The sequence below is a fragment of the Branchiostoma lanceolatum genome, chromosome 3 (assembly GCF_035083965.1).
Source record: "Branchiostoma lanceolatum isolate klBraLanc5 chromosome 3, klBraLanc5.hap2, whole genome shotgun sequence".
NCBI classification, from domain to species: Eukaryota; Metazoa; Chordata; class Leptocardii; order Amphioxiformes; family Branchiostomatidae; genus Branchiostoma; species Branchiostoma lanceolatum.
In genome coordinates this window covers 12,260,487-12,281,909 of record NC_089724.1, presented here as the reverse complement: position 1 = coordinate 12,281,909, position 21,423 = coordinate 12,260,487, and the positions used below count along the sequence as shown (strand labels likewise).

General features: G+C 38.9%; 2 protein-coding genes across 7 annotated transcripts in view; one reads left to right on the top strand and one right to left on the bottom strand.

Moving 5' to 3' along the window:
- Positions 1-12,811, top strand: part of LOC136430315 (alpha-2,8-sialyltransferase 8F-like) — a 29,167-nt gene extending 16,356 nt beyond the window's left edge. For 2 of the 3 annotated variants that reach the window (XM_066420811.1, XM_066420813.1), the window contains 8 exons: positions 618-731; positions 1,973-2,233; positions 5,520-5,664; positions 5,893-6,005; positions 6,323-6,418; positions 7,346-7,452; positions 8,483-8,620; positions 9,043-12,811. In XM_066420811.1, the coding sequence (XP_066276908.1) occupies positions 618-731; positions 1,973-2,233; positions 5,520-5,664; positions 5,893-6,005; positions 6,323-6,418; positions 7,346-7,452; positions 8,483-8,620; positions 9,043-9,269 (1,201 nt within the window). In that variant the 3' untranslated portion in view covers positions 9,270-12,811. The remainder of the gene's footprint in view (positions 1-617; positions 732-1,972; positions 2,234-5,519; positions 5,665-5,892; positions 6,006-6,322; positions 6,419-7,345; positions 7,453-8,482; positions 8,621-9,042) is intronic. The other variant, XM_066420814.1, reaches the window with a different exon arrangement.
- A 372-nt stretch (positions 12,812-13,183) lies between these two features.
- LOC136430314 (alpha-N-acetyl-neuraminyl-2,3-beta-galactosyl-1,3-N-acetyl-galactosaminide alpha-2,6-sialyltransferase-like) overlaps positions 13,184-21,423 on the bottom strand; it is a 29,263-nt gene continuing 21,023 nt past the window's right edge. For 3 of the 4 annotated variants that reach the window (XM_066420808.1, XM_066420809.1, XM_066420810.1), the window contains 5 exons: positions 18,162-18,254; positions 17,809-17,879; positions 16,881-16,991; positions 16,379-16,564; positions 13,184-16,107 (listed from right to left, as the gene is read on the bottom strand). In XM_066420808.1, the coding sequence (XP_066276905.1) occupies positions 16,104-16,107; positions 16,379-16,564; positions 16,881-16,991; positions 17,809-17,879; positions 18,162-18,254 (465 nt within the window). In that variant the 3' untranslated portion in view covers positions 13,184-16,103. The remainder of the gene's footprint in view (positions 16,108-16,378; positions 16,565-16,880; positions 16,992-17,808; positions 17,880-18,161; positions 18,255-21,423) is intronic. The other variant, XR_010754876.1, reaches the window with a different exon arrangement.

Sequence of the window (21,423 nt, the reverse complement as noted above, 5' to 3'; positions counted from 1 at the left end):
TTCTTTATTGCTCATGAGAACAGGCTTTGCCATAATACACCACGACATGTGATCATGAGCCAAACCGGACGTAAATAGGTTCTGCACGTAAATAGGTCATGTTACGTTACATAGCCTACAGGTAATTAGTGTGTAGACCTTGGCATTTAGGTCTTGTGAGCACAAATATTTGACAAACTGATGGGTGTTATCTGCCGACGGTGCAGGGAGAGAGCAAGTCACCTGAGAAATTACACGCCCTTCAATAAGTCAGCCACCCTAACATCATTTCTGAATACATGTCCTCTGTAGAATTAGTTTGAAGGGCAAATGTGCATGGATGATAAGTACGATTTAGGTGGCATTTTGATGTTTAATCACAACCTGGCATTTCTAAGATATACTCAGTAAGTGTAAAAAAAAAACACAGGCCTTTTAAGAAGTGAATGTGCTCAAAGACTGATAAATGTGTCTATATATTGTAGCTCTCCTTAGTCATAATATACCAGCTCTGCTGGTGCTCTCCGGTGGCTAATAAGTTCTTGAAATGCTAAGGTTTGAAAACCAAATTTTGTCCTGCCCTTTCTCAACATTGACCCATGTTTCAAAGTTTTGAATAATTATTTTTTCCCCTGCAGTGCTATGTTGAAGGCTGTCCAGCGACTGGGGCTGGGTGTGTTGATCATCACAGTTCTTTCGCTGGTGTACTTCATTCTAATGACACAATCTGTTGCAAAGCTGGTCCAACCTCGGTAAGCACAACAATTATTGCCTACTGAATCAAAGTTGATTGCCAACACAAAAATTGGACTTACCCAAATCTACATGTCAGCTGATGGGGGGAAAAAAGCAGTGAAGGGCATACTTAAATGACATTTCGCCATTTTGTTAGTTTGAAATGACCTATCCCTCCTGAACACATTGACACAACATAAGTTGAATTGACCATTATTATATCAGCTGTCAGTGTTGGCCATTTTCTTATGGAGAAAGAGAACAGGAAACTTTAAAATTTATACATTGTCAAGAAAAATGATATGGGGAGACTGTCCCAGTGGCAGTTTGGAATGTAAAGATGTAAACTGAAGATTTGGAAACTTGGAACTCGAGTGCAGCTGTAGACCTGGGGAGAGCCAATAACTGCTTGGAGAGGAGGAGCTGATTTCCACATATGAGACCTGTGTATGGTGTTTGCACTTAACCATTATGTGTATTATATAATATTCTTACACATAATCATAGTTTTCTTACCATCAAACTTAATTGTGACCTTTTGTGATAGAAATAGATTGGTGCTAACAGTTATGTGCTATGCCTCTTTAAGCAAAATAAGAATTAACAGAATGTTGATGGATATCATAACAAAATTAATGCATGTATGTACATAATCAATTGATTTGCATTTCTGATCAATTTTGCTTGCTTGACTGTTCCAGTAGATAAGATAAGGAGGCAAGGCAGCAAGTCAGAAGTGATAAATTCATGCAGCTTTTAGAGCACAAGATATCACTATCAAAATAGAAGCACTAATGGATAGGGGAGTTATTTTCAAACCTCAGTCTTGCCCCTTTTATTGTTTACTGGAACAGATCTTACATGCTTATGAAATATTACTAAATCTTCCTGTGTATATCTCTGGCCTAATGTGCAAAACAGTCCAATTTCTTCTCTTCTCTTCTTATGTAGTAAATTTGAGAAGGTCAGTCAAAGACACTCTGTCTCATCTTTCTGGCAATTCTGAAAACTTTTTCCCAAAGATGTCTTACAACAAGGTCTAAAGAACACAGAAGAAATCTTGTTGAAGTCCAATTTCTTATCTTTTCTTCTTATGTTGTAAATTCAGCCAAAGACACTCTGTCTTGTCTTTTTGCCAATTCTTAAAACTTCTTAAACTTTTTCCTAAAGATGTCTTCCAACAAGGTCTAAAGAATACAGAAGAATTTTTTTTTAATCATTCTCAAATTACCCTGGCACTTGTTTCCTGTTGCTCCAGGTGGCACAACAGCTCCAGTTTGATACACAGGAACGCTTCCTTACCGCAGCTGTCACAGGCTATGCACCTTGTAACTACTGTTGTGCCTAATAACACAACCAGTGCCAAGAAGAACTATACTGACGTTAGCATAAACAGCAAAACTGTCACACACAATGTTTCCAGACACCTGCAGAAAACCACGCCTGTGGACGTTGTGGAGTTAGCAAGACATTTTAATGGAACATGGCAACAAAATGACAAAGCCATCGCAGTACTCAGGTGAGGACATTTCAAATACTTTTTTTCCTGCCTGTGCCTGTGCCTCTGCATGTCTCCAAAAACTGATGACTGCATCTCTGACTGCAAGTGCTTTGTGGCCGGGTCTATATATGACGACGCTGCCGGTCAGGTATCAAGAGGGTAAAATTACTCTCCAAGCAGAGGTTGGTGGGGAAGATTGTGACCTACTTATCATATGACCCACCAATGAAAAAAACGGAGCAGATGATAATAACAATCACAATCTTCCCCACCAACTTCTGCTTGGACAGTAGGTAAAATGACAAGTTGGTTGCAATTACAGTACCAACCAATTTTTAGCATAGACTCAACTTTCTTAGTGACAGCATAGTAACAAGTCTTTTGGATCAGACGAGGCATCTTGAGGTACTTTTTCATGTACTTTTTGAAGGTCGTGGTACATACTTGTATAAGGAAACTTGACTTAATCAGAAATATGCTATATGCTGATGCCTGCAAATGCATTATGCTGATAGCCTGATCCCCCTCTCTGATAGACAGCACCTGAACCTGGATATCTCCCAACTGTACGGGTGTGGGACTTCAGCGGGCACGAAAATTCTTTTAAGATATGTGCAACTTAGCAAGCCAGACGTGACTCATACCTATAAGAATGATTATATAGGAAGCTGCCATTTCCTTCTTAGGCAAGAGTATAGGGGGACACATAATAAGCACTGTTTTTCTGAACCAATCATTTGGCACAGACCCACTTGGCACCAGGGTCAGTTAGCCAAGCATAACCTTCTTGCTACAATAATATGTTCACTAAGCAGGGCACAGTCTGTAATAGGTCTTATTGCATAACAAAATTTATTGTATAACAATTGACTGAGAGCTCATTAGGATTTTCCATACAAGACAGGATGGGTTGCAAAGCAGGTGTAAAAGGACCTGCTGGTTACTGTGCCAGCAAACAACACGGATTGACAATAATGATGATAATGATTGAGTAATACAATGTACATATGGGGATGCGTAAAATTTTTTACCCATCTGCCTAATGCTAAAATGTGTTTGGAATTAAGAAGAAGTTTGACTACAGTAGCTGTTATAAATATCACAGAGATTTAGACCCAAGCGATATGATGCAAAAATGATCCACAGCTAAACTGCAGTAATTTCTGCTCTAAAGATGTCCCTGAAGGCTGGTTAAATCAGAATCAATGTCATCTTTATGCTTTTTCAGATATTCATCCGGACTGTTACTGTAAATCTTATGCTGACCTAATACCGTCATCACTTACTTTGCACCGCATTGATAACAGTGCATCGTCCCAATTTATATCTATTCCATTAACGTTTACTGCTTCCATTTTGTGAAATACTGTCTCAGTGTGACAAATCAAGTGAAATGGACTTGTAAAATTGCTCAGAGGTAATAGCTTCTCTAGGCGTGCATCAAGCTACATGGAGGTTGATTTCCCTCCCTGTCTAATGGTATTGCAGGCAGCATTGGCGCCGCATTGTGATATTGACAGCAATTTGAACAGGCATCAATCCAGCTTGCTGCTCTCATTCTCCTTCACAGTCAGCAAGATTACCTGCCAAATGGACGGTATTGTTTGTAATTGACATGGGCAGGAATTGTGATGCCGTACCTCTGTATTGTATTGTGTCCTACTTCTAGCCTTACAGTTATCAGGAGATGAGACACTCTGACACAGTTAGCCTGAAAATGTCAGTTAAGTAACTTCATGATACATGGAACCAATTTATCCACGGTATATCTTAATGAAGAATTAAAAACCTTCTATGCTGCTGAGCTCTATTGGAAATGACTCAGGGAGGAAAGGTTATTGATAAAGAACTGACATGTTGTTTGGTTTTGATTTGTGTCCTGCGATAACAGGAATTAAGTCTAAATTTAAAGAGTTGTCATAGCAGTTTGCAAACTTTCTCTTTTAATGATGCATAACACAGAAAGTTGCCTTGATTGATAAAACTTCTAGCCAATCGTAATACTCCTGGTGCAATTTTTATATCTATAACAAGGTTTCCTTTTGCAATAAATGATACCAGTAGCCTGTGTAGTATATCTAACTCCCTACAGCTCAGACTGATACAGCTGCCTTCTAGCAGAAACTGTAGGCAATAATTTGTTCTTAACAATGCGTCAGAAACACTTCTACAGGTTATAAACTTTCTCCTTGATTGACATTCACATTGATCAATGTCACTCTGCTGACGGGAGGAAGTACGTTTGTGTGGAAGCTGAAATAGTCCTGCGCTAAAGTAAGCCCCTTTAAGACTTAGTTACGGGAGGGAGCCATCTGTTGTTTGCAGGGGATTACAGGGAGATTGCGATGTTGTCAGGTACTGATAGTGTGTCCCACCCTCCCTTTAGTCTGTGAACGTGACTAGAAGTCCAGAAGCAGATAGAAGTTGTACAGAAAGCTATAAGGCAGGATGGGTGTCATTCTGCTTGGTTTATGGCAGCTCCAAAAGTTCCTATCTTGGAACTAAGGAACATTTTCTATCCATAAATGGGGGAAGGGTACATTTCATGTCATTATAAGTTAGCGTACATTTATAAAAAGAACAATCGTCACATCCATACCCATTGTTTTCCTAGCTGTATCTGTCCACCTCGTGTGTATATGGTCTTGGATGACGTTGGTTTCAACATGCTGTCTACGTGATATCAGATTACTTTTGCTAAGGTTGTAAACATGTGATATTGACACACTGTGCTGTGTTTGATTAAAGTGAAGTGTTGGTTGATTAATGTTACAGTAGTTATTACATGTACCTCACTGTGCAGCAGAGTACTCCCAGCTGTCAATGTTTGAAATATTTGATCAGCAATTTGTCTGCACACCTGTCAGCATGGGTGAAAATTCAGGTTGTGTAGTGCTACCTTTGGATGATATCTCGAAATGATATTATTTCACATTATTTTCCTGTTTTACCATTTTGCAATGTTGAAATCATAGCTATCTGTACAAGATGCATCTTGTACAGATAGCTATGATTTCAACATTGATTATTTAACTGATTAGACAGAGTTTGAAAATGCTGCCAAAACTGTTTACTCTGGAAACCCTGACTCAAAAACTTGATTCTTGCATTCATTTGCTGTCAAGGCAACCTTTAGGGCATAAAGGAAAATCTGGTTGCTAACCTTCATTCAAACAATTATATTGATTGAATATTTGAACACCCCCGAAACTATGATATGGAGCATGGAAGAAGGGGTGTTTTGTCAATGCCAAACTGAACTGTCTGGAAAGTTATGACACCTGTATTTATTGTTCATTTCTAGGGAAGAGCTGCACAACTGCTGTTCCACCCAAGAAGATTTCATTCTAACCCAGAAGAACATAAGAATAGGGATGAACATCCACTACGGCATACAGAAGGGCAAAACCTTCAAGGTCACCTCTGCACTCTCCAGGATGTTGCCTAAGGTAGGACTACAATAACGGAACACAAACAGAGGATATAGCAATGTACATTTTTAAATTGAGCATGCTGAGGTTCCTTTTGGTTACCTACATGTCCTCCAGCATGTATGAGACTGATCTAAACCTTCACATTGCAAGAACTGGTCATGATGTAAATCACATTTAGGAAGTTGAAATCGACAACAAAGAAAGTTCAGATTGTCATACATGTATTTTGATTTTTTCCCACAGACCTCTCCTTTTTCTGGGAGGCGGTTCTCCCGTTGCAGTGTGGTAGGAAACGGGGCGATCCTGTCCCATAGTGGATGTGGGCAGGAGATTGATAAGGCAGATTATGTCTTCAGGTATAGTCCTTTGTTATGACTAGTTGGGCTACAACCCCTTCCAGGGTTTGCTGGTTTTCTCATAATAGATGCAAATATTTGTCCATGACAAGAAAGATAAGAGCATGACTGTGACACATGACAAACTTTGACAACAGCATCCTATATTTCTTTTCTACAATTTACAAATCTGTTTTGCTGAATTATGATATATCATAAGTTCTTGTATTTCTTCAGACAATTAAACAGGAAAGTACTAACTGTTACTATCATATTATTGGAAGTATCAACAGATGCATGATGCCTTATGCAATACTTTGCTTTGTGTGTTTCATTAGGTGCAACTTACCTCCTATTGGAGGTAAATATGCTGAGGACACAGGGATAAGGACCAATTTTACCACTGCTAACCCCATATCGCAAATATCCTGGATGTAAGTCTTGAGTTTTCTGTGTTTCATTACTAGGTGTAACTTACCTCCTATTGGAGGTAAATATGCTGAGGACACAGGGATTAGGACCAATTTCACCACTGCTAACCCCATATCTCAATTAATATCAAAGTAAGTGTCGTGTCGTAGTTAGCATTTCAGCAAGTGAGCCAGTACCAAGGTCCGTTCTCTATGTCTATGATATCTGTGTACATTCATCCCTTTCCTTTCCTTCCCTCCTTCTCACAACTTGGATTTGGTGCAACCTCAGTTTCAGTACCATGGACAAACAATATTTGTTTAGAATGAGCAGAATTGAAGTTTGGGCTCCTCGAAATAGTTTAGAATATTATTGCATGATTGCATGAATCCTTGATTCTCCCGAGTGCCCAGGAGTGGTACATTTTTGTTGCTTATAATTATATTACATTCAGGTAATGCTTGTATGGGGTCACATAGGGTTAGGTTTTCTGCTATGTATAACAGCTGAATTTACAGAATAGCTCTCCTCAAGTATATTTGATGTAACAGTGAATACAGTATATTTTCTGTTGTACAGATCACCTAATGGCTATGGAATAAACTTCATTTTTATTTTCTGCAAAACATGCCATTTCTACTGCAGGATATTGTTATCAGCATTGCAAGGGATTTTTTTTTTAAATTCCAAGGAAATCTATCATTATATCTACACACTTTATCAGTTCAAATATGAAATCTGAACAGCCGCCATCACCACTAGGAAATGGTAGGACTTAATTCGCAAAGAGTGTTCTGTCTTAAAAATGTTAGAATTTTGCTGCATACAGTTGTCTGCATGAAGACATATTCCAAAATGTATTTGCCAGAATCATCCCATGTGTTCAGATCCCTGCTTCTGTCCCTCCTCACCCTGACACTTGTTAACTTCCTGTTTTGTGGTACCAACAGATACAAGGGTCTGCGGAGCCAGCAGGGCAGGGACAAGTTTATGACTGACATCAAGAAGTACCCTGGCCTTCTCTGGGTGTCGGCTTTCCAAGTCAAGGCTGCTACAGGTACAGTGTGGGCCTCACCATACCAAAGGTCTTCCTTTTTGGACTTTACAGTAAGAAAAAGAGGGAAGGACAATCACCAGTTACCCTTATCTGTTCTGAAGAAGTTGATTCAGTTTTACACATTAGATGTTTAAAGCAAACACATCACCTGAAAATAAAAACACCATCATGTTGATTTACATTTTAATCACTATAAGACAGTAACTGCGACAAAAGAACTTAGTGTCAAGGAAATAGTAGACATCTCACCATACACATTCTAACAGGTATCAACACTTTGAAGTTTGCTTTGAAGTTGTATATATGACTACTACGTATCACAATTTGGTGTCTTGGATTTTCTTTTAAAATCAAAAAGTAATTTTGTTGGGATAGTCACATAGAAAGGGGGTGCATACAGTGGGTCTCCCTAAAGATTTTCCAAGTTTACTTTTTCAACTTTCCTTATGACCTGCATATCAGTGACCTTGTTGCATCAGACACCTTCATACCAGTGACCCACATAGAATGTACCAGTAACCCCTATAGTAGTGACCCATGATGTGTGACCAATGTTCCAGTAACCCATGTATCAGTGACCCTTTAATCAGTGACTCCTGTTTCAGTGACCTACATACCAATGATAATGAAGTTGCTTATCCATGCAGCATGGAGGTGATTGTTTATATGGTGAAATCTATGACATAGGAGACTGTGGGTAGTTCATTCAGTTAGAATAAGGTAAATCATCACTATGGTGTGTGGGTTTCTCGATGTTGGTAGTAGTATTGTTCTCTTTTCATCTGTAATATTGTGAAATCAAAATGTATTTTTGGCCCTTTTTAGAAAAATAACTGGCTTCAATTACCCAAGTCAGTGTATGTTTGGTATTTCTGATTACTGGTGACCCATGTGTGTTCTATTGGTGTTACTAGTGACCTGTGGGTGTGTATTTATATTCTGTATCTACATGTATATTGCCGGTATAACCGCCCTTCGGCGTAACACACCAGATATTACTCGTGACCGATGGGTGCTCTATGTTTGACAGGAATCTCACAGCAGGCCTTGAGATTTGTAACCCAGAGGAGGATCAGGAACCCAGCGCTGGTGTTTGGTAACCCACAACACTTCATCAACACCATGAATTACTGGAAAGCACACGGCCTGTCCAACCGACTGTCCACTGGTGAGGCGATATAGATTTCAGTATATGTCTTTTGTTTATAGCTCTCTACTGTCTATATGTTTGAAGTGGCCAAAAGTGCACATGATGGAGAACTGGGAGAAAATGATTGCTTCTTTGTATGGTCTGCATTAAAGCTTACCCTTCAGAATTGCTTGTTGGAAAAATATGTAGTTATCCCAAATTAGCGACTTTCCAGTCATAATGATGAGATTTCCACAATGCCAAGATACTGGTAAGGGACAAAGTCTGATTATATATTAGGAAGTAAAACGACTGATGGAGTTATTCTGTACCGTCTTCGTGCCTGCTATTTTCTTTTCCTAGCGGAAGTACCCCATGTGTATTACTGGAACTACCTTTCATGTGTATGACTAAACTTTGAAACAACAAAGTAACATACATTGTACTTGTACCTCTTGTAGGGATGTACATGTCCAGCATGGCCCTGTCTGTGTGTGATCAGGTGCATCTCTTTGGCTTCTGGCCATTTGACAAGGACCCTGAGGACCAGCCACTGGCATATCACTACTACGACAAGGGCAAAGCAGACAAGGTGCATGACATGCCGCAGGAGTTTCTCAAGTTGTTAGAATGGCACCAAGAAGGCGTAGTCAATGTTCACGTACACAAATGCCAGGCAGGCAGGTGATACTGGTGCACATCACTGGTTGCTTGTGATCCAAGTACAGAAGCTACCACGTATGTGTACAAGTTCATGTAACACCAACCTTGTCCAGAGTGTTCTATAATGGGTTCCAATAAAGATTACATCCTGGCACTGCCATCTAAGGCCCCTTCTGAGACTAGCTGGGATGGAAAGTATTTTTGATACAGGATTACGAAAGTACAGATTATGATGTACAGACTAGAGGCTAACTAACTTAGCATAGAGAGGTTGTTTGTTTCTCAGGTTATTTCTATGTTCAGCCAATAACATCATGCACACACTCTGCCATGTTTACATGACATTGTATCCTCCATTTTGTGCTGTCTTCCGAAGGTTAGAAATACTGTAAACGCATCACGTTCGCTGTGGTTTAATGTTTGTGGTTTTGTAAATGCTTGTTCTGCCTTCTGCCCGCCTACCACCTTGTTTCAACCACAACCTAAAAACCACAGCTAACACTCAATTTTCTCCCTACCATGAAGTTAAATGCATTTACAGTACATACCATAAAATATAATGTCAGTCTATTTTCTGTGTAAAACAATTATAATTCTGTATGATCCAAAATCATTAGTCAGTAGTTTCCATGGTTATTGTTGTCATTTGAATCTCTATTTTTCCATAGTAATGATACAATGTACATTGTATTTTTAGAACTAGTGTTATGTGCTAGTGTCAGGGCTTTTATTTGTAACATAATTCCATCAGGGTACATAATTCCGCCACCCTAGCCTGAAAAGATATGTCCAAACAGATCTCCAACCCAACTTCCCCCAGTATGATGCACTCCTGCATATCTAAACTGTGCACACCTGGAGGGTGCTGCACTAGAGATCTCTTAAACCCTAACCTAAAGTGGCAGATTTATGTAACCCAGCAGATTAATGTTAATGGGGGTTACCAGACAAAGGCTCAGGCCTAGGTGCCATGTAACTCTGAAATATTTATCATGAAAGCAGTGCCTCCTAGTAGTGAGTAAAGGAGGTGCAGTTTTGGATGATAATCGTGATAAACATGTTTCTCAGTCAGTGATATTTTTTTTAATTATCATCAATTTGTTTTATCTGAATGAATATTATTGCCTGAATCAGGCATTTGTCAGAAAATTATATCCACTTAACAATCAAAATTTTTAATGATATCGATGTTTTACAATCAATTTAATGAATTCTACATTTTAGCAGTCAATCAATTCTTGTATATATCATGTAATTGGTTTTGGAAAAGAGTACTTAGTACTTCAGGTCACCTAGTTATTGTTTTAGAACTATTGCAGTAGACTTGTTGCTAAATTCAATCAAAAGTGATTTTGGGGTTGAATTGTTTGGAACATTATTGTCTGTCTACATGAAAGTTGACATATTTAGACAATTCCAATGTATACTTTCACACAAATTTTTATTCTGAATAGATATAGTTCATTTTGATGTGCATTATTTAGGTCAACTTGTTTGTTTAAAAGCAAAAGTGTCCAGAGGGTCACAAATTGCCAGCAATATTTTATTACAATGTTATTTATTAGTTCTACATATTATTTTTATTTTTTGCTCAGGTTTGTACTTAACTACATTCTACGCACATCTAAGTATGGCTGGATGGATTTATCCAGACTTTAGAAATGATAACAATTGTAATTGAATTTTTCAGATGTTTTGTAGAACACATTATATGACTATGTGTATGTTGGACTGTTATAAAATTGAAGAACTGTCTGTTGTATTGAGATGCATGTGAAGTGCCTTTCTTTGGTTTCGTTCGGTTTGGGGGGCTATGCAAGAGATTGACAAGTACAGACTGTCATACTTGCAGTTGTTGGGGGTAAAGGTACAAATTGTTTCATTATTTGGCAGCCAGTTTTTTAACACTAAACCTACAACTCAACTAGTGAATACTAACCAAGAGGATTTCTGGTTGATTGTAGACATCCATGTTTGTAGGGAATGTTTGTTTGAAATACTGCTTAGCCACAGTGGAAATTTAGTAGAATACATAATTGAGAAGTCTTTCAACAGTCTGGCCAAAATACATCCACATCTGTTTGTGGTCGAAAGAAGGTAACTCTGGCCCTTGTGTATTACAGTTACTGTACTGTTTCTGTTCATTGAAACATAATTTTTTGTGAATCTACTCTGAAGAGTTGATGAAAGTTAGACATCCAGGTAGTAAGATGCGCCAAAAATAATTACTCAAGCAACTGGATAAAATTTTGAAACAGACGTTTCAGACAGCATCCACTGTCTTTCGTCAGTGACTAACCACAGGACTGAGAACACCTGGTTTTATACCAAAACTCTCAATAGGTATGTTAATGAGGTTAAGACAATTTAGGATGTCTTGAAGTAGTCTTTAAAAGAAGATTAATTCAAGACAAAGTTTTGTGCCAATGGTTCAATTAGCTACTGTTGATTTTAGTACAGTAACTACTCTGAAGAGTTACTTACAATCTATACATTCCAATCAATGAAGGTTCTGTCAAAGATAAATGTAGGGCAATGGACTGACCATGGATTTCATAGACTTCCTCAGTGCAATATCTACATTATATGCTTATTGCTCCTCTTGCCCTGGGATCCATGGTGCAGTTAAATAAAACAGCTCCTGTGCAGGTACCGTACAAGTGGATGACATTTTTTCACATCTGTATGTACAATGTATTTACACAATACTAATATTAAATTAAACATTGTTTAATATGTAGCATTGTTTTACCTATGGCAGTTTTCCATAGCTATTGTCATTATTCCACATCAATTGTGTTTAATTTACTGTGAATGATGGGAAGAAAGAGGCCTGGACCATGTGCAAATGGAAAATGATGTGGCCAACGGCAATTTCCTGACACAGAATCGGATGTTCCATTTAAGTCCTGCTTGTACATTATCGCTTAAAGGCAATACATTTGTCAAGTCAGGAGAGAATGACAATGAAAATATGACATCTTTTGGGTGTCATCATTCTTGAGAGTATCTGAAGTACCTTGCTTTTTATGACTACAGATCAGACATGTAGACTCAAAAAGGCTATCATGAGAGAAAATTTCAAACATTTTCACCTGCCTGATTGTTGCTGGTTCATTCCCCATGCCATTTTATCAATACCTATAAGCCATGTACAATATACTATTATTTCATCAGTTGCATGATCTTATCTGCACATTTTATCATCACTTGTACTCTGCTGGACGTATCGGTAGTGTAAAGTAATGTCCTAGAATTTTGTTGCTGGTACATCGCCGAGCAGATATCTCTGCATTTTTAATAGAGGAAGAGCTTTTAAAAATAAATGAAGAGCTCTTTGGTCAATGACAACTATGTACAGTAAAACAATATTTGTTCTGGAGTTTTATATTCTATTGTTGAATGTGCCTTGTTCTTAGCCTTGAATCCAAACCTATAATAGCTCCCTAGTCTCCTCTCTGCAAATTTGTGGAGACTCGGGAGCTATAATAGGTTTGGATTCCAGGCTACCATGTTCTTACTTTCATGTTGTTTTGAAAAAAAATAAAACAGACATTTCCCATTGTTCCTGAATGTAGTTGTGAATTATTAATGAGTGTTCACAGATTGAAATGACAAGCAGTTTCAATTGTAGAGGGCGTCAAACAACAGATCCTGCCTGCATGTCCATTAAGCCTATAAAAGAGTGGATGCACCTTCTTCATATCTTTACATTTCTGTTTTGTTTTGTACATTTTGACTGAGGTGGCCAGGGAATTTGAATATAATCATGTCTGATTATGTTGAGTAAATTTGTATAGACAGGGATGCAAAAAGTATGGAATCCAAAAGTGAATCAATCTATGAGACTTTGCATTCCTACATATCATATATGTAATATATAAAAACATTCTGCCCAAGTACTGATAGCATTTATTTAACAAAGGGAGAACACCAAGCTCAAAATCAACTAATATATTTTATTTGCACTCTCTAAGTGTTGATATTCCCTTGATGTAAGAAGTGTATTGTCTAGCCCTGCCTCTCATCCATTTAATTCAAGCACTTCTGTGGGTAGCATCAGTCAGAGATGTACATCATAGAAGACATAGGTTACCATGTCCTGGGGAAGGCTTTCGTTGGAGTTTGATACAATGTATATAGAATCTAAATGCAGACTGATTGGATAGTCAATTTAGATGCATGCTAAATATTTCAACGGGGTGCAACAGCCCCATATGAAAACAAAAGATTCATGCTAACAACATGTACAATGTATGCTGCAACAGGGTTCTCGTTAAAGAACCCAACTGAATCAACTCAACAGGAAAGTGACTGAGAAGTAACGGTCGTTCACATATTAGATATTTTTCATGTTAGCCAGAATATATTCTGGTTTTATGTACGAGGTCGACATGGAATTTTTCAGATTGCAACATGAATGGCTCTGGCTGTTATCAATATTACATCTCAATATCAGGGAGTGGTTTCCAAAAACATAGTGATGATTTGTCTCTGCAAAATCCGATTACATGCAAACAGCTCCAAATGATGCCTACATGGCACACATAGACTACATCAAAGTGGCTTTCTGTAATACTGAAAAGAGCTATATATACAAAGAAGAGCAGGTTTTCTAAATACTGACATATTGCCAATAATGGTCTGCAACACAATCAAGAATATGATAATTCTCTATATCGCTTGATATGCCAACACCAAGATAATAGATATTCTATGAAAAAGAAGATGATTACAATGAATTGAGGAAGTATCCTCCTTGGATAAACAAACAACCAGCAGTACATGTATGTAGCCTGTTACATGTAAAGTACTGTACATTACTCCCAATGTTGACAGTTTTACCATCAACAAATGGGGATTTACTTAACTGCCCTTTCAGAAATCAATACCATCCAATTCTCTTCCTGTCATATTTGCTTGTAAGTATATAAATCTATTAGACATTCTATACAAATCATAGAGTTTTCATCTGCTTAACCGTGATGTGATAAAGTGAAACAAACGAAAACATGTATAAAGTACAGTCATGATGTAAAACAGAAAATTCAGTTCAAGCTACATGTGTATGCAACCATTCTTATCAGTATTGTGTGAAAGATGTAGAGTATGAAGTTCCTGGGCTGATAAATACATTTTTACTAAAGACTTTGTGTCAATTAGCAAGTTTTAATCTGGTACAAACCTGAACAAGAAAAGGGAAGAAGAGTGAAGAAACTTTCCTCATGTAGCCAGTACAAAAGAGCCAGAACATTGTGACATAATCTCTGTTCCATCAGTCCTGAATCTGTCAATCAAGTTGTTTTGACTGTAGTTATCACATTTCTATGCTTATTGGCCATGACTTAACAAACACTTAAATACTAGCATTACCATGGAAACAAGTCTTTGTGGTGACTTTTGGGTGTTATAAAGCCGTTTTATGTACTAACTTTGTAAGAAAAAAATAATAAATGTAAAATACAATACAGGTATGTAAAATGAAATAAAATATCTTCAACATTAGAAAATGGCAACAGCCCCATATGACAACAAAAGATTCATGCTAACAACATGTACAATGTATGCAATCAACCAGCCTTTCTCTTTCTATTGGGGGAAACATTCAACCCTCATCATATACAACAAGAGTACACTGCTCAAACATAGGCCTGGCTACCTGTGCCAGCACAAATAAATCTTCATTGGATCTAAAGTTCATATTTCATACATCACGCAGATCAAGCCAAATGGAATGATTTATGACAATCATCATTATTGCCATGGAACAATAAAGAAACACTTCATTCAAAAAAAATAAAGAATTGAAAGCACATTTGCCCTATTTGTAAAACCTAAAATATTCAATATTGCATTGAAGGTTCATATAAATGCTCAAACATACAAATGTACACACAACTCAGAAAATAATACTCTATGTTTCTTTCCAAGCTATTGCTGTACATAAATCACTACTTTAAACTAGTAGTAGCTTACTACAACTGCCATCTGAAAGCAATGTCCACTTCAGCCATACATGTAGTGCAGCAAATTTTGCCATTAATAGAAAGCTATAATTTGACACCACACATGACTGTATCTCTTCTCTGCTACATCCTGACTACTGAAACAACAGAACAACCCTCTGGAATGTATACCTATAAGCACCCACCGTGTGTTGCACATTCAGCAGCTTATCTCTCCTTGGCTACAAAACATCTTTCACCATGTACATACTTACATATTTACAAAATACAAAAAATGTGCTTCAAATCCAAGAATTTGCAAAGATCTTCTAGTTTGTCTTACAAAACAGACCTGATAAAACAGCCTTTTATGGTTCTTAAAATTTCTCAACACCAAATCTTTCTCAGCAACAAACATGTACAAAAATGAGTTCTTTCTTGTAGAAACGGTGATATTCTCACAACATGTACATCTTAAATCCATGCATACAATGTAAATATTATCATCTTTTCACCAAGACCTTTCTTGGCACATCCAAAGAAAAAATACAGATAAAACCTCTGTCATCAGAAACAAGTTACTCACAAACAGGTAGCCTTGGACTTTGACTGGACATTTTTGAAAGGTACATTCAAAATCTGTGCCTTGCCAGATAACAGAGATTTTATTGCAGGTTTTCACTGATGTTCCACAACAGTCATTACCCCTTTATACACACACACACACCTAGACTGTCTGACTGGACAAGAAGTCCTCATGCCTTAGGAGGAAGTAGTGTTTTCTTGACCCCCTTCTTCCGGGACTTCTCCTTCTGCTGTGGTGCTGAGGACAGCTGGCAACAGAACACTGCACAGGCCATCAGTCCTACAAGGCACAGCAGCGGAACAACCCAGTAGACAGTCTGCAGTAATTGTCACCTGGGGAAGGACACAGATGGACACATTATGTTGAGAATCATTTGAAATATTAAGAGAGAAAGCTAAGGGGACATTGTAGGGGCTCCTAAACTTGCTGCTCTGATTTTTCAGGCTAGGGACATTGGTCAGAAGGAAAGTTTGTAATTGTATGTTTCATTGCAATTTGTGTAATATTCCTGTCGCCAGCGCTAGCTATTTGTTATAGCCATTAGCTACTTGAACAGACATGGCTGAACATCTTTTACAGTAAAATAAAAAAAATAAAAATTACCTCTGAATGGGTGGCCACTCCGGATGAACAAAGGTGAAGTTGTAGTTCTTGCCCCACCTTCCAAAGATGGTTTTTTCTTGTACAAACTTGTGTTTTGTCTTCCCTCCCTTTCCCGTGTACATGGAACATTCCAGTGCTGACTTGCCATAGTAGTGGTAAGGGACATCAGGGACACTGGCATTACGCCTAGCAGGGGGAACACAAAGTGTTAAAGAATCATAGTCTGGCCTCAAAGTGAAAGAGTGAGGGTTTTGAAATGAGGTGGCATTAGTAAAGCTGGTACGGCTTCATCTAAACAACTGAGATGACGTGGTTCTAGTCTAGATATACTATCAAAAAATCTAAAATGCAGGGGTATGTCTTTCAGTCCCTGTTCATATGCCTGGTTTAGACCAATTGAAATCAAAAGCCACATCTTAATATTATGTAAATGAGACAGAAGAAGTCAAAGCTTAGAGTCTTGATTCCCTACTTCAGTATTAGAAGAGATTTGGATACTTACGTTGCACAGTAGCCATCATACACCATACCAAATATGGTGGTGGAATCACAGACCTGTCGCATCAAGGTGAGGGCAAACCAGCCTGTTGACAGGTCTGTCTTACTGCCTCTCCTGTAAACATCAACAAGGACCTCAGTCTTGTAAAGAAACAGCATCACATGCACAGCGATTTCCCACCAACCGCTGCCATTCTCTGCACCTTGGTTCTCAATACACCATCAGCATGATACTATGGACTGATCATGTGCCTTACCTTACTCCCCCATGCCTCTGGCAAACAGAGGCACATACACGACATGTACCATGCAGTAACACTGTCCATTATGTTTTACAATTGATTGACGGAATTCGATAATAGGATTAGAGGTTATTGTCCACCTTCACCTTCAAATCTAATAGATGTGGACAACCACACGAATGCTTCCTATAATGGAAGACACTATTGAACATTATAATTTACTGGTATGAGCAAACCTTAGACCTACAGACACCTTTACTAGCCAGTCACATGGCAATGCCATTGTAAAACACCACCCCCAGATTAACATGGACGTCTGTGCATATACCATGTCTACGTACCATCTCAGATGGCCCTGCTCTTTGTTCCTCAATACTGGAAAACTACCTGCAGTTTACAGGCTAGACAGGCTGGGTGTCACCATACATCTGCTTAGAGCTGTTGGGATTTCTCCCTTTGTTGACTGCCTGATCAGCTGAGTGAGTGTACTTGAGTGAGTGTACGTTTTTTTACTTTCAATGCAGAACGCTTAATTGCGTGATGTTAGCATATACTTTCTGGGAAGAGAGTCAATATTGATTGGTGAAGTTCATTCACGACAGATTAGGATTCAAGACTATACTAATAATTGCATGGTGTTTGGGTACAATCCTACAGAAGAACATGATGATGAGAACTCCTGTTCCTCACCTGTCCATCCCTGTCTCTTTCTTAAACTCCACATCAACGTCCACCATAGCTTTGGATGAAAATTTGTAAAACTGGAGGAGAAATACGACATCTTAGTCACAACATGATGATTTAAATCAAGCTCAAAATAGAAAAATTCAAGTTCTTTAAAAGAACATGACACATAAAGATGTAGTCTAAATCATAGTTACAATTTGAATTCTTCAAAGAGTTTGCCAGGATAATGTCATATTCAATGGTCTTTTGGAGTTAAAAAACAACAGCAAGAGACATAGAAATGAATGTATTGCATTGTTTGAACTCGACAAAGGTAGATATGAACTAGTCTAAAGTAATAGTAGCATAGAACATACTTCTGTCTTGGGGAACTTTCTGGCCAGGTTCTGAGCCACCTTCAGTACAGGTTTCCCTGGTCCCAGCACAACATCAGGACCCCAAACAACAACCTGCAACAACACATGAAAATCACATGAATCCTCAATCATTAATAAGTTAATTGTTTGAACTTTTAAACAGGCTAAGGTATACATTAGCAGGGGTTAAGTAAAAATTTTTGCCACATCCTAGGGAAAGTCTTAGAATAACCTTTATTTCATGCTAGATTCAGACATTTTTCCAAAAGATTACTTCATCTTCAGCTCAGCTAAAGTACATGTTTCAAACACTTAAAGCATTCACCAATCAAACATTATCATGGGACAAACAAAAAAGCATCCAAGCTTGCTTTCCTGGAATTCTACCAAAAGAATATCCAGGGTGACAATTAGGAATGTTTGGGATGAGTGCTTTTGTCATTACTTGCTGCCAGACAGGTATGAAATACTAAATTAAGCAGTCCACAGGGGACCATGTGCTGACAGAACATGGACAAGGAAACAGCTTCTCTCCACAGAGAGAGAAACAGGAGTAAAATACAGCCCATCCTTGGAGACCAATTACATGCTTTGTGACCTTCAATAAAGACTAGGTCACATTATACTAACATTTGATGGGTGAGAGGGGGTCCTTTATCATCATGGGTGAGGCAATCGATACTGTTAGTGACAGAGTGACTCGAGGCACAGACAGGCCCCTCCTAACAATCTTCAATCCAATGTAGTGATTTGCCTACCAGTCCTAGTGATATATAGGAGGGTCTGCATGCCCTTTTTCGTGAAGCGTTACGAGCGATTTTAATTCACCGTTAATCGTTACCGGCCGCCTGAATTTACCGTTAAGCGTTATCGGTATATTAACCGTGAAGCGTTACTGGTCGTTTTAATTCCTCGTCAAGCGTTATTTGTCGTCCTGAATTCAACGTTAAGCGTTATTGAGTAATTCCTCGTTACGCAGGAAAAAGCATTTCAGTGGGTCAAGATTTCAAAATTTTCTCCAGGGAGCACACGGCTCCGGCAAAAATATGTCGGTAGGGCGCCCCCCACAAAATTTCAAGCTGAAACACTTCTATTTTTCACTCTACCAGCAAAGTTTTCTCCTCAAAATTCATGAAATTAAGTGTTTCGCAGTTCAAGATTTAAAAATTTCCCCGGATGCATGCCAGGCCTCCGTCGAAAAATATTGTCAGAAGGGCGTCGGCCCCCAAACTCAAGCTGAAACTCGTCTGTATTTTTTCACAAACAGAGACATCATTAAACTTAACTTAAATTACCAGTAAAATTTGCCCATCGAAATGCAAGAAATAGCGGTGTCAAGAATTTTGCTCGGGAGCATGTCGCAGCTCCGGCGAGGTCTGGAGGGTATGACGCCCCTCAAAAATCAAGCTGAAACTCTTCAGTATTTTTCTTTTTTTTTCAAATATAGATGTCATAAAACTTAGCTTACTCTTCAGGAAAATCCCCCCCCCCCTCTCAGAATGCAGGAAATAGCGTTTCAGAGGGTCAAGATCTCAAAATTTTCGTCGCGCCTTCGGCGCTCGTCATTGTGATCATAAAATTTCTTGTCGCCGCCGAATTTAAAGCGTTCGGAGCAGGCGTGCGAGAATGGCATAGCGTAATAGGTCTCCTGCCACAAGATCAGGACGACTAGTCGCAAAAAAACGTCGTCTTCAGGGGTATCTCATGTTCTAAAAATGCTGAATTTACCGTTAAGCGTTATCGGTCGGCCTGAATTTACCGTTAAGCGTTATCGGCTGGTCTGAATTTACCGTTAAGCGTTGCCAGGACCCCCCCATGCAGACCCTCATATAGATGTCTACTCCATAACTATAATTGGAAAGGTCTCCTAAAATCACACGAAACTGTCTTATCTTTTATTGTATTGGATATTGACGTGCCAACTAATCCTCCTGCAGACAGCAGAAGAGCCTACGATTGATGGTGCTGCAGTGCAGGGGTCCTGGAGAGGCTGCTTCCTGGCAGGAGGCAGTAACTCAGGTGACCTTGGGACAGCAGTAATTGCTCCAGGTGTGGCCATGACACTGCAGGTTTTCCATCCAATCACAACAGGGCATGTCCCTAATCCTTTCAGCGTGTGAGGAGGGTTCCTCTACATGCTCAGGTGTGGCTCTCTCCTGATATTCAAAAACAACCTTTTAAAGGATGACTATTTGTACCCCTACCAGTAGTAAGTAAATTGGGATTCTGGACACAACAGCTAGGTAGGCCTGATTCATCTACCCAAACCCACCCATACAAGAGCTGGACCATCAAGCAACAGTGCACACTTCCTATTACCCGGGTACCAGCACTACTTACAATGTACTTAGTACTTAACTTTGGAATTGATTGCATGAGAAATTCAATTGCACGATTATCGTGTTGATCTGGATCGGAAGTTGTGGGAGTGAAGCGGTCAATGTCAATGAAGGGCACACAACAGATATTGATGCTTGGCAGTTAAAGATCTCCACAGCAAATAACTACATTTTGTGCAGACTGGTCAACACAGCAATCATTCCATACATTCTATTGCAGAAAGGAACTGCAGATATTTAGTCAACAGTTGTCCAATAATTCAAATCTTATAAAAGATATGCTCATTAATCTAAAATTAGGCCAACAATATCTTAGACATGATGTCATTTTGCAGTCAAGCAAGATTTTATGAGGGTACAACACATGGAATACCCTGCTTATATTTTCTTCAGTTGCTGTCGTTAAACTTCGCCCCTTTAAATTTTGAGCAGACCAGACTTTCAAAGATTATGAAGTCTCATGAAGAGGAAAGCGTCAGAATGGAGGATAGAATTGCAACCACAGGGCTACATACATGTACCTTCTTGTACCAAGCTAGTCTGCAGCAGCAGCATTGGTAGCTTTATTTGTAACCCAGACCAAGGTCTGTCTCAAGTTTGAAATTTGTTTCTGTCCCACTCCTTGTTTGGAGCCCATGTTGTTAAAAAGTTTCATGGTTAAATCTGTCATTTCAAGCTTACAGAAATACATTTTCATCAATTTCATGTTACGAAGTTCAGATTTTTGACTGGGTGAAATTTCTGTCCATCCCAACAAGCAAATTTCCGTCCTGGGAAGGAGGGACGGGTCCTGGGGATAGCCCTGCCCAGGCCTCACATCTGCAACCATGGCCCGAGGCATTTGACATTCAGTTGGAAGGAACACCTGGGACATCACCACTCTGCTCCAAATCAAGGGCAATTACAACAGGGTTGCCGCTGTC